The sequence below is a fragment of the Mesocricetus auratus genome, unplaced genomic scaffold, assembly GCF_017639785.1.
Source record: "Mesocricetus auratus isolate SY011 unplaced genomic scaffold, BCM_Maur_2.0 Super-Scaffold_100028, whole genome shotgun sequence".
Taxonomy (NCBI): Eukaryota; Metazoa; Chordata; class Mammalia; order Rodentia; family Cricetidae; genus Mesocricetus; species Mesocricetus auratus.
The window spans coordinates 9,603,347-9,615,738 of record NW_024429209.1 but is presented as its reverse complement, the minus strand read 5'-3'; the positions used below and the strand labels follow the sequence as shown (position 1 = coordinate 9,615,738).

The 12,392-nt window shown below is 51.5% G+C and overlaps 1 protein-coding gene across 8 annotated transcripts in view; it reads right to left on the bottom strand.

Annotated features, from left to right (window-relative positions):
* Nucleotides 1-1,298: 1,298 nt before the first annotated feature.
* Tox2 (TOX high mobility group box family member 2) overlaps nt 1,299-12,392 on the bottom strand; it is a 123,680-nt gene continuing 112,586 nt past the window's right edge. For 5 of the 8 annotated variants that reach the window (XM_040732858.1, XM_040732863.1, XM_040732857.1 and 2 more), the window contains 6 exons: nt 10,910-11,149; nt 7,722-7,949; nt 5,395-5,475; nt 4,396-4,788; nt 3,539-3,666; nt 1,299-2,191 (listed from right to left, as the gene is read on the bottom strand). In XM_040732858.1, the coding sequence (XP_040588792.1) occupies nt 2,125-2,191; nt 3,539-3,666; nt 4,396-4,788; nt 5,395-5,475; nt 7,722-7,949; nt 10,910-11,149 (1,137 nt within the window). In that variant the 3' untranslated portion in view covers nt 1,299-2,124. Of the gene's footprint in view, nt 2,386-3,538; nt 3,667-4,395; nt 4,789-5,394; nt 5,476-7,721; nt 7,950-10,909; nt 11,150-12,392 lie in introns of all 8 variants that reach the window. The other 3 variants (XM_040732860.1, XM_040732859.1, XM_040732864.1) reach the window with 2 other exon arrangements.

Below are 12,392 nucleotides of genomic sequence, written 5' to 3'. Positions count from 1 at the left end.
GAGACAGGCCGCAGCAGCTGTTCAGGGTTTTCTCAATGACAGGCTACGGCTCCTAAGTCCAGACCACAGGCTGACCCTGGCCACAGCTGTGAGATGCAGAGCACACACATGGGGTGTGGCTGTGATCGCTGAAGAAGGGGGTGGACAGTATGGACTCTACTTCCCAAGGCTGAGACTCGGGCTGAGGTTCACAGGATGACATTTGTATGTGCAGAAACAACTCTATTTGTGGGCACCGTAGATGTGGTCCTACTGTGACCGTGAACTCAGACGTGTCAGATGTAGAGTCTGGTTGAATGGGGCTCTCAGAGAGGAGGGAGGCATTGGGGCAGCAGGCCAGCAGCTAAGGGAGGACCAGGCTCCTGTGATCCTGCTCACGCGACCTCCACAGCGAGGCGTCTTACTGCTGAGACCATTAGCTGTGGGCAGTTCCGGGAGCTCTTTGTCCTTTTCTGGGACATAGGTGTCACTATGAGGGGAAACGGTTGCCAATAAGGGAGACCTGGGGGACATCAACAACACCCACTATATTTGGTACTACACGCTGCATGTCTGCCCCTCACCTCTCTGCCTCCCGGAGTAGTATTTTGGAACCTTAGCTCTCAGTGCCATAGAATGTGGAGGTGGAGTAGTGGAAGACAATTAAGTGTAGAGATAAGGCCCTCTCATGCACCTTCACACACTGGGTATGATAGCCTCCACCCTTTCAACACAGATTTACGGAGCAATTACTCTGTGCCACAAAACTGAGAGTTTTGTATCTCCTTCCATCTATGCCATAGCTGAGGCCAGGGATGTATTTGCCCATACACAGGCCCCTATGCTGGTGAGTGGCTGGCAGGACTCTGCTCCTAGTCTGCCCTCAGAAGAAACTAGGACCTAATGAAGCCACCAGCACATGCCACTTCAGGAGTCCAGGCTTCACTCAGACGCAGGGCCAATCTTGCAGCCATGGAATGAAAGTAACTTGGCCATGATGTATGATCCTCTCAATGTGTTCTTAGATCTCCTTAAACAGTTATAGTTACATTATTTATTTGTGTGTAGAGGTCAGAAGACAACTTCCAGGAATCAGTTCCTCCTGTCCACCATATGGGTCTTGGGTTCAAACTCAGATTGTCACCTTTACCAACTGAGCCATCCTGCTAGCCCCTAATGTGTTCTTAAATTCTATTTGCAAAAACTGTATTGCAAGGTTTTATATTTGTGTCATCAAGGGCATTTGTGTACCATTCCTTTATCTGGTTTTGGGAATAGGGTAACTGGGCCTGGGTGAAAAACCACTGGACGGCACAGGGTTGCTTGCCACTTTTCAGGAGTTTTATTACAAAGAGGTCTGAGGGAAGCACTGGGGCACCAGGACAGACATTGCAAGGGCCAGGAGACAGCTACGAACAACATGAACCAAAGCCTAAGCCAAACCCAAACCCCAAACCACACACAAGTTAGGAGAAACCACACCATAGTTCTCAACTTTTCTTCATAAATAGATGACCAAAATTGTTGCTGGAGATTTTAAATAGGTGGATATATGATCAAAAAAAAAGAAAAAGAGGAAGAAGAAGGGAGGAGGAGGAAAAAGAAGAACATGAAGAAGAGGAGGAGGAAGAGGAGAGGAAGGAGGAGAAGGGGGAAGAGGAGGAAGAGGAAAAAGAAGAGGAGGGAGAGGAGGAGGGGGAGAATGTCCCTGGGTGTGGCTTTAAAAGCTCCCATTCTCTCTGTGTGCAGATAAGAATCAGTTTGACAGCTGTTTGTGCCTGTCTCCCTTAAGATAAAACTTAAAAAAAAATGTGCTAAAGGTCTTATAAAATGCTTTGTTTTGTTTTTTTACCTTAAAGGAAACTTTCTTTCTCCCCACAAAATAATCTTACAGATGTCTTCAGCACAGTTCTAAAACAGTGAACTACTTACACGGAACCCACAGTGCGTGGGTTTCAGGATCTTTTGTGTACACCACCGAGAACACACCTGTGGCTGGCCCAGCATCTGGGGTGGGTGTCTGTTGCTAAGCAACCTCGAGAGGGGGGGCAGCCCGGTGAGCTTGGGCTGGGGCCAGAAGTCCAGACGCAGGGAACTGAGTGCAGGCCAAGGAGTGGGGTCCACAGCTACCCTGGAGCAAGCAGGTCAGCGGGCAGAAGGTTCCTGCAGGTTCTTTGGGCTGGTGGTGGGCGGTGGGCTGCCTCTGCAGAGTCTGGTGGGAGGTCGAGGGAGATACTCAGCCCTGGGGCATAGGTGTGTCACTGCTGGCCGGTCACCCTGCCTGCTGCCATGGCCTCTCTCCTGTGGTCAGCCCTTCCAGCTCAGAGCAGTGCCCTCCGGAGAGCCTCAGGGAGGGAGGGGAGGCGGGATTAGGTGAGGTAGAGCGATTTATCCCTGGGGAGCAGGCTGCAGGAGAGAGTAGGGGGCTGTCAGCCACAGGAGCCCTGGTGCCCTGGGCCTGTGTCCCTCCTTCTGATCGGCTTTCCCTAAGGTTGAAGGAGGGGCTGCCTATCAAGCAGAACCAAGCACCCCTCCTGACATTCGACCAGGGACCATCTAGCTTGTTTGTTTGTTTAATTTGCTTCATGTCTGCTTATGAAGGATCTTATGTATCCCAGGCTGCCCGTAGCTGAGGATGTCCTAGAACTTTTGATTCTCAGGCTTCCATCCCACTGGGTATGCATCGCCACACCAGGTTTAGGTGGTGCTGGGGAATCGAACCTGGGGCTTCATGCATCCTTGGCAAACACGAGGGAGATACGCCTCAGGCACCCCCACACCATGCGTGCTGTTAATCAGAACAGCATCATTTGTACATTTCAAACAGAACTACAGGAAGGCAGACACCTTCCTCAAACCAAATATGGTGGCCGATGCCTGTGGGAGGATGAGGCTGGAGGCTCACAAGTTCAAAGCTAGCCTGGGCTACATAGAAAGACTCCACATTTAATAAGAAAGACTAGAACAGGCTGCTGTAGACCAAGCATTCTCACTCAGAGGAGAAGGGACAACCTTAGGAAGTTCAGATACAAAGTACTTACTCTTCCTTGGCCCTGACTTTTGGGAAGGGAAACCATGGAAGGGAAAGGGTTGGAGGAGGGTCTGTGCCTGCTTGGGCAATGGAGGGGATTCCAGCCCACCGAGTCTGCACACCGACAAAGACTCTCCCTGGGAGGTCAGAGGCGGAAGCGAGGGCAGGGTTCCCACTAGCAGGCTGGGCAAAGCCAGGAGCCCATGCGGAAATGCTGGTGGCCAGGGGTGGGGTGCACACTGCCTGGTGATGGAGATGCCGCTGCCCACTAAATACCCACACCTCACTCTCCATTTATGAAAATGTGGGAGAAAAGGCATGCACCAGGGCCAGCCTCAGTTTCCCAAATGGCCTGGGTATCCAGTTAGCTGAGCCCCGCTGGGCTTTGCTCTGCTCTGTGTGGCTCCCTGTACTCTGAGCGTCTACCACTTGGGCTGATGGTGACTACTTCACAGTCCCCCAGTGCCTCCCTGTCCTCCCCTGCCCCTATCAGGAATGGAGAGGGAAGGAGGTCTGGGGAGGACTGACCTGCAGGTGCCGAGGCCGCGCTCCCCGCTGGGGTAACTCCCATCCCAGTCCCCGCTGCTGGAAGGGTTGGATGGGCCAGGTGAGCGGGAGCCTGAGCCACTGGGGAACTCGGAGATGTGTGGGAAGTCCTACAGGGGAAGGAGGGGGCGGTGAGCAGAGGAGAGAGAAAGGGGGGCCTCTTTCCAGTAGCTGACATCATCTTTGTGTGTTTGAGGGTGTCTACACTTCAGAGACATGCTCTGGGTCCACACCGAATGGCCACTCTGCCTCTCCCTGGTGGAAGATCTTTGGGAAAAGTCAATCTGAGCTGACTGTGGGGCCGAGTGATGGACTAGACCTGCCTGGCATGTGATGTCCTGGCTTCCATCCCAGCAAGACAGAGAAAAGAAGAAAAGAAAGCGTGAAAAAGAAGATCCAACCCCTGTCTCAGCTGAGTCTGGGAAGGGGTGACTTTGCTTTAGGTTTTTTTTCCTTTACTGGACTTCAGTTTTCCAATCTGTAAAATGGGGTTACTGTGCTGTGATGCATGTCTTGGAACTATTTGTGGAACCGTCATTGGAGGTTGGGGCTTTGGAGATTGCAAGGAGCTGGGACAATCTGGCAGAGGTCACAGTGATCTAAGAGAAGGTTCTGAAACAAAACTTAGCTGGCAACTAGTCAACTGCCCGAGGTACCCAGTGTCTCTCAGGGCAGGTGTTCTAGACCCATTTCAGAGAATTGGAAACTGAGGCTCAGAGAGGTACGGTGCCATGACCAATGTTACACAGTTGGTGAGCGGCCCGGCCAGGATATGCGCCCCACCAGCTGCTTTCTCTCTTGGTAAGAGTCACAGGAGGATGTTGCTTAGTCCTGCTTACCTGTGGCCCTGGAGGTGAGGGGCTCATCGCCAGCTGCACCTGGAGCGCCATGGAGGCAGGCAGGACAGGAGGCTGAGGGGCTGGGGACATGCTGAGAGGGGGGGTGAGGAGGGTGCCCTGTGCGTGAGGGGGCAGGGGCAGCTGCTGGTGCAGTGAGGGGCTGAGAGGGAAGGAGGGTGGTGGGGGGGATGTGCTGAGGCCTGGCAGCAGAGCCTTGGAGCCCAGCGTCCTGGCTAGGCTGGCGGGAGAGGCTCCAGTGCGGAAGGCCTGCAGGTCGGAGGGCGTCAGGAAGGAAGCCAGGCCGGGCATGGCATACATGGGTTGCTTGGGTGGCAGCATCTTAGCTGGCGGGTTTGCCTGAGCACTCTTGGCCTCGCCTTGGTCCGGAGGGCTCTGGAGGAAGATGGAAGCCAGGAATAAACCAGGGGTAAGGGAGAACCCGGACTGTCCACCAGGTCTGTCTGCAGCCTGCAAAGCCTCTGGACGGCTCTGCGCTGTACTAAGGGGTGGGGTATGAACTAATAAGCCATAACCATGCGAGGGCAACGCCGGGGATGAGCCACGAAGCCTATGCCACTCCCACCCTTGCTCGGCAGTTCTCTCAACTTCATAAGCACCTTTCGCTTGGCCCGTTACAGCCCAACCCAGATGTCATTTCCTTTGTGACAGCCTCCTTTTGGGCCCCAGACCCACCCCTTGGCCCTGGTGTGGATAGAGAGGTAGAAGGCAGGGTCAGGAGTTAAGATAGCAAAGCCGTGTTTGAACCTACAGCACCACTCAAATGGCCAAGCCAAGGCTCACTGCTGAGCCCCCTGGGTGCAGCCCCTCTCGCTGAAGGACGTCAGTGAAACGAGTTTCACACGAAGGCTGCCACACTGGAGGTGCTCCCAAGTCGTGACACACAGGTGCCATGCATCCTCTCCGAGGTCAGTGGTACCCGCTGTTCCCACCAGCCTCCGCCCTTGGTTCAAGTCATCAGGACATTGCCTATTACGTTACCTTGGAGACAAGGCTAGCTCTGTAGGCCGCCAAGGCTTTCAGGTACTCCTTCTTGGCAGCTTCGGTCTTCCTCTTATACGCCTGAAAGATCCGAGACATGGGCAACTCTGGAGAAAATGTCACAGAGGAGCCTCAGTGCAGAGGCTGGGGTGACAAGTGTGGATCTCAGGGCCAGGCATGGATGACGGTTGTGGGGTCAGAAGCTGGGTCAGTCACCCCCTGCCCTCTCTGTTGAGAGTATTGCAGCAGAGTATAGGAGCCAGGCTACACACCAGTTCCTCAACCATGATGTTGTCACAAGTGACTACAGAAAGACACGTTACCCAGAAGCCTCTCTTTTGGCCCAGCATAACACCCTAATCCTAACACTGCACTCTGCAGTCTGACGCAAACCCTGCTCTTACACATATTTGTTACGATTGCTACTATTAGCATTAGACCTCAGTTTACAAGTTACTGTTGGAATGACCCTAGCGTGTCTCACATTCACTCTGTCCCTGCCTTTTAAGTAGAACTCTCTCACAGTGACTTGGGGCTCAGCTTTGAGACTATTTGGCCAGTGGCATAAGAATAAACTAATGCAGAAAACTTGAAAAGTGCTTAGACTCTGGGATGGCACTTGGCTGCTCTGGGAACAAGCCTGGCTGGGTGGTTTGAATAAAATTGGCCCCCATAGACTCATATACTTGAATGTATAGTCGCCAGGGAGTAGCATCACCAGGGAGTGGCACTATTTGAGAAGGATCAGGAGGTGTGGCCTTGTGGGAGGAAATATGTCACTAGAGGTGGGTTTTGAAGTTTCAAAAGCCAGGATATATCTCTTTGTCTCTGTCTTTCTACTTCTCTCTGTCTGCTATCTGTCTCTGTCTCTGTGTCTCTCTCTCTCTGTGTCTCTCTCTCTGTCTCTCTGTCTCTCTCTCTCTGTCCCCTTGCAGATCAGGATGTCACTCTCAGTTACTTTTCCAGCTCCATGCCTGCCTGCCGCCATGCTCTCTGGTGTGGCGATAGTGGACTAAGTCTCTGAAACTGTAAGCAAGCCCTCACTTAAATGCTTTCTTTTGTGAGAGTTGCCGTGGTGTCTCTTCACAGCAATAGAACCGTGACTAAGACACCTGGCTAGCCCAGGAGACACACGAGATTCAGTCATCTACCTTCTTGAAGAAGAGCGGCCTCCTGTGTTGCAGCTGATTGCAGGAGCGTAAACAGCTCCCATCAAGGGTAGCTGAGGAACCGTGCTGCTGAGCCCAGCACAACCCACAGCATGAGAGAATGACAAAGGTCTTAGTGTGGAGGCTGCCAGCCTCCCTGGTCCTCCCGCTGCAGCAGCAGCAGCAGCACACACAGCATCCAAGGCTAACAGCAAAGTCCCCATCACAGATCTCTTCCTAGGAGCAAGACCCTGACCTGTCACATGACTGAGACCAGAAATGTGAGAGGAGTATGCTCCCCTGGAGCAGCTCTCAGCCAATGGCTAACAAAGTCGGGGTTCATCCAGCACCCTTGCAGCTCAGGCGGGTTAACAAGGACAAGGGGTTGGGTCCACAGCTCCTCTTGCGGGAATTCTCTGACGATGTCCTCTGCTTTTTCCCGTCTCTTGTCTCCATTTCTTTCCAACAGATCTAAGCCTATTTCCTAAACCACCAGCCTTAGACTATTCCACAAAATCTCGACATTGCCAAATAGGATAACAGACACACCCAACTCACATCTGTGATCCACGTCTCTGCCCCCAGCTTGTTCCTGTTCTGTGCGTCCCACATGCCCATGGACAGCATCCTAAGGAGTCCTCGCTGTGCAAGACAGGATCCTAAGGAGTCCTCACCACACCCTCCACTTTCCAAAGAGCCAATGGATGGCGACTCCCTGGCGTGTTGTAAAGGTGCAGCAATGTGATGGAGGGGATCCCCATAGTGCTTAGCCTAGGCATGCTCCAAGCATGGTAGTAGGGAGGCCAGGGCTCACAGAGGTTAGGTCGTCAGTCTGAGGTCACTAGCTGGTAATGCATTTCCAACTGCATGAGCCGGTCCTACTTCCTTCCATCTAGAGGCCTTCAGAGAGATCACATGGCAGAAAGGTCCTAGTGGAGGGGACTGCTAGATGTGGATGGAGATGCTCCCTGGCTTTTGGATGGGGGAGCAGGGGTTCAGCGAAGGCAGTAGTGCACAGCACTGGGGTCATCAGGGATGAAGGAACCCTGTTTCCTTGTTTGCAGATGGGCAAACAAAGTATAAACCCCCCCATCTCCTGCAGGAGCCTCTAGTCCCAGAGGCCAAGCCTGTTCCAGGGCCCAAAGTCTCAGGGACAGTTCTGAGGGGACCAAGGCTCACCTGTTTCTGTTCTTCTCCTAGGCTGTCCCACATGGAGGCCACTATTTTGGACACATCCCCGAATGTGGCACTGGGGTTCTGGCCCTTGATGGCGGCCTGGGTGTCTCTGAAGAAGAGAGCATAGGCCGACACAGGCTTCTGTGGCTCATTGGGATCCTTCTTCTTCTTCTTCTTTGGGTTCTTGGCCTTTTTGCCCGGGTCTGCTGAGGGTCTCTTCTCTCCCGAGATCTGCCAGATGAGAGGAGTCAGGAAACTAAGGAAGCCAAGGAACTCCTAGCCCAAGTGGCTCTAGCTAACCTTGGGTCAACCTCAGACCCATCCAGCCATGTTCTCTTTCCAGGCAGAGAAAGGACTGCCCCACCACGAGGTCATACCCAGGCAGCTTGGCCTACACTGTCATGCATTTGAAGGAGGGTAGCAACAGACACATATACACAGGTTGACATACATGAACACACGAACCAGATAACAGACAGACAGGTACATACATACATACATACAACATTTATAAATGCATACATACATACATACATACATACATACATACATACATACATGTAGAGATACAGGGAAACAGACACAAACAGAACAACGTACAAATACACATAGAGACACAGATTTCAGGGACAGAGAGACCCAGAGGCATACAGCAACAGAAAGACAGATGCCCAGGCACCCTGGGTAGCAGCCTGAGGTCCAGGTTTAACTGTTTAGAAAGAACCAGCACGTGTGTCCATTCAAAGAACCATGAAAGTCCCCGGAGACTGTCAGGCCAAGAACACTAACGTGCCGGTGAGGCTGGCCGGTGTCGCAGATAGCAATAAAATCAGCACTCTGTGTCTCTCTGTCCTTCCCCAGGGACAGAAACCATTTGTGTTTATATCACTTCCAAATTTAAACAAAACCCTTTCCTGTTTTATTAGTACTCTGTCCCCTGCCACGTTAACATCTATTTTTGCAGACTTTCAAAATCTCCCGACCAATACTGAGTAATGACAGAGGCCTAAAGCCAGGCATGGTAGCACAGGCCTGTAAGCCTTGTACTGAGGAGGCTGAGGCTGGAGGATTGAGATAGTAAGGCCAGTATGGACAGCATAAGGAGACCCTGTCTCACAAAATGGAAATAAGAAGCCAAGGGTCCATTCTCCTAGACAATGAAGTGCTGTACATGCGCCTATCACACCCTCTGCATCTGTAAGAATAAGAAGGTCCAGCTGCCGGGGGCCTGCTTCTAGGTCTCACCCCATGTTTTTCTCAACTATTCTGCCACCCATCCTGATCATAAATAATATCCAACTAATGCCTCTGATTATAAAGGGTAGACCACCTTCCCTGCACTTCAGCTGTGACTCCAGACCACGGCTCTCCCCCGGAATCTCTCTGGTGTTGGGAAGGGTTAGGGTAACATGGCTGCCACCCAGTCAGAGGATCCACCTGAACAGGCTCTAGGCCATGGTCTCAAACACACTTGACTTAGGGTTTCCAGGATGAGGAGGTGTTGGGATGCTTTTCACAGACCCCCGTTGTTCTCTGTGGGGACTCTTAGACCTCTGGACCAAGGCCTGGATCCTACAGTGAGGTCTGTGCTTCTGTATGCCAACAAGATGAAGGCAGGATAATCAACAGATGGCAAGTTCTGGGCCTGTGGATAGACTCAGACCACATGTCTGAGAAGCAGGGAATCTGGCAGGGCCTGCAGCAATGCTGGCTGTGTTCCAAGTGTTCTGGGGAACTCTCCAGGCTTTTACCCCATAAGCCCTTGGTGAAGCCTTGGCAAAGTGAGTCCTGAAAACGGGTCTGTGTGTGTGTGTGTGTGTGTGTGTGTGTGTGTGAGTGTGAGCGTGTGTGTGTGTGTGTGTGTGAGCGTGAGTGTGTGTGTTTATATGTGTGAGTATACATGCATGTATATGCACATGGGTGTGGAAGACAGCAGTCCATCTCAAGTGTGGTTACTATGGTATTGTACATCTTTTTTTCTTATTCTTTTTATGTTTTTGAGACAAGGTCTCCTATTGGCCTGGAGTGTCTCTTTAGATAGGCTGGCCGACCAGCAAGCTCCCGGGATCCTGATGTCTCTGCCTCCCCAGTGCTAGCACTCAGGTCCTCATGCTTACACAGCAAGCACTTTCCCATCGCCCCAGTTCTGAAGGCAGGTCACTGGATTGATAAAGGCTGTCAGATATGTTCAGGGTGCATACACATGGTAGGTAATATTCACTATCTCCATTTGGCAGATGGGAAAACCAAGGCATGGAGTAGTTAATTAACATATGAGTGCTGTACAGCCCGAATTCATACCCAGAGAGTTGCAATGCATATTACCTACCACGTAGGATTGTTATGAGAACTAGAGGGATGAATGTTTATTGTGTGTTTGTAGAAGTGTCTGATCTGTGGGTTACAGAGTTTTGTTTTTTGTTTGTTTTTGTGAGACAGCCAACTTTGCTATGTAGGATAACATTGGGCTTTAAGGTGACCTTGAACTTCTGATCCCTCCTCTCTACTTCCTAAGTGCTAAGATTGCAGGCATGCATTACCACATCTAGGTTATGTGGTGTGGGGACTGAATCCAGAGCTCGGAGCATGCTAGGAAAATACTCTACCAATGGAGCTATAACTCCAGACCATAGAAGTGTTTGTTAGCTAAAACAACAAAAAAGAAACCATAGCAGCCTGGCAAAAGAGCACTTGCTTGGCACAGGCAAGGATTTAGGTTAAGTCCCCAGGAATGTGTAGAAACTAAGGAAGGCAAAAAGAGGTGGGGAGGGGGGGAGAAAGGAGGGCAGGGGGGGAGGAAGAGGTGAGGGAGAAGGAAATCATCCCCACATGGCCTGTGATATAGGCCAGGTCATCCTGAGAATGGATCTGGACCAGAATGAGGAGAAACACACACAACCCTGGTCAGTTCAGGGCCTCCTATCATGGACACCGTGACTGGGCTCTGGGCCTCTTCAGGGCCAGCATGTGCCTGGAGGAGAGGGTCTCCGGTAGAGTCAGTAGTAGCCACAGCCTGATTTCCCTAGGGCCCAGGTGCCATTCTTCTGGCCAGAGGCCCATGTGCTGACTCTTGGTTTCCAACAGAAGACCAAGCCTCCTGTCTTTTCCAGAGGAACATGATGCCATGACCTGGCAAAGCCCCTTCTCCACTGGGGAGGTACCTTGTAGCTACACCCCTCCACGTCACACACCTTGAAATGGGCGTCTGACTCCTCCTCCTGTGTAGAACTGGATGGAGAGGGGGTCGCCGACTTGCTCCCTGGGGGTGATGGGGAGCTGTGGGCGATGCCACTCCGGATGCCCATCTGAGAGATGAGCTGGGACTGGCTGAGGGCACTCATGTGGCTGGCCAGCATCGCTGGGCGGCCCAGCAGGGGCCCTGGTCGGCCTGAGTCATAGGCAGCTACCTCTGAGTGGACCATCTCCTGGATCTGAGAGAGGACAGGGTAACTGTGTTAGAAGGCTCTGCCTTGCAATCACCGCACCTGCCTCTCAGTCTCAGAGAAGGAGCCTGTGGGTGAGAGTTGCCGTTTCCACACTGGGCTGTGCTTCCCCCGGGGATCCCCATAGGAGAATCTGAAGGTGGAGTTCCATTCTCCCCCGACCTCTGCATGATGCAGAGCACCTTCGAAGTCCCCAGAGTCCCTTGGCACTTTGCCACTCTGTTGGCACCCGCCCTGGGCAGATGATCAGCATGGCACCCCTACAGGGACTCAGTCCAGCTGTGAATGGATCATCTCATGATACAAACCCCATGCTGAACACCGCTCTGCCTTGTTGTCTGTGCAGCAATAAGCAGCCAAGAGTGCAGATGCCAGAAGCCCACTTCTGAATCCTGGCCCAGGCACTTGCCAAGGGGTGACACCAGCCAAATTTGACCTCACTGGGCCTCAGTTTCTTCATCTGCAAGATGTGTACTCTGACTACTTTGCAGGATTTAGAAATAATGTGTGCCCTTGACCCAGACAAACACAGTATAACTGCATGGTTCATTTAGGCTTACACTAACATTCTTAGAATTACTTTTATTTCCTTTGCATTTGTTATTTCCTCTCTCTGATTTCTAAGTGCCCACATGTTCTCAACTTTTTCTTCATTAAGCAAGCGAATAGGCTTTCTATTTTATGTGGGGCTTCAAAACTTCTCTTTAAAAGAATCAGATCACAGATCTTTAATCCCCACACGAGGTGAGAGTGGGGTGGGTCTGGTGGTGCATGTCTTAATTCCAGCACTCAGGAGACAAAGGCAGGGGGATTTCTTTGAGTTTGAGGCCAGCCTGATTTACAGAGCAAGTTCCAGAACAGCCAGAGCTACACAGAGAAACACTGCCTATAAAACAACAACAACAACAAAAAGAAACAGATCTCTGTAGGCATGGTGGCACATGCTTGTAATCCCAGAATGGCCTGAATTACATAGTGAGATCCTGTCACAAACAAACAAGATCTCAAATTTATCTCTCCTCCTTCTCTGTTCTCTAATATCTAATTTTCTCTTTGTTAAACTCTCCTTCTGGCTTATAAAGATTATTGTTGAATTCCCTCAATTTTGAATTACATTTCAAAATGTATTTCCCTCTGTTTTATTGTTAATAGTGTTAATAGCAGGGGAAACTGCTCACTGGGTAACAAGCATGTTGTGTGAGCATTAGGACCCCTGTTCAGATCCCTAGCA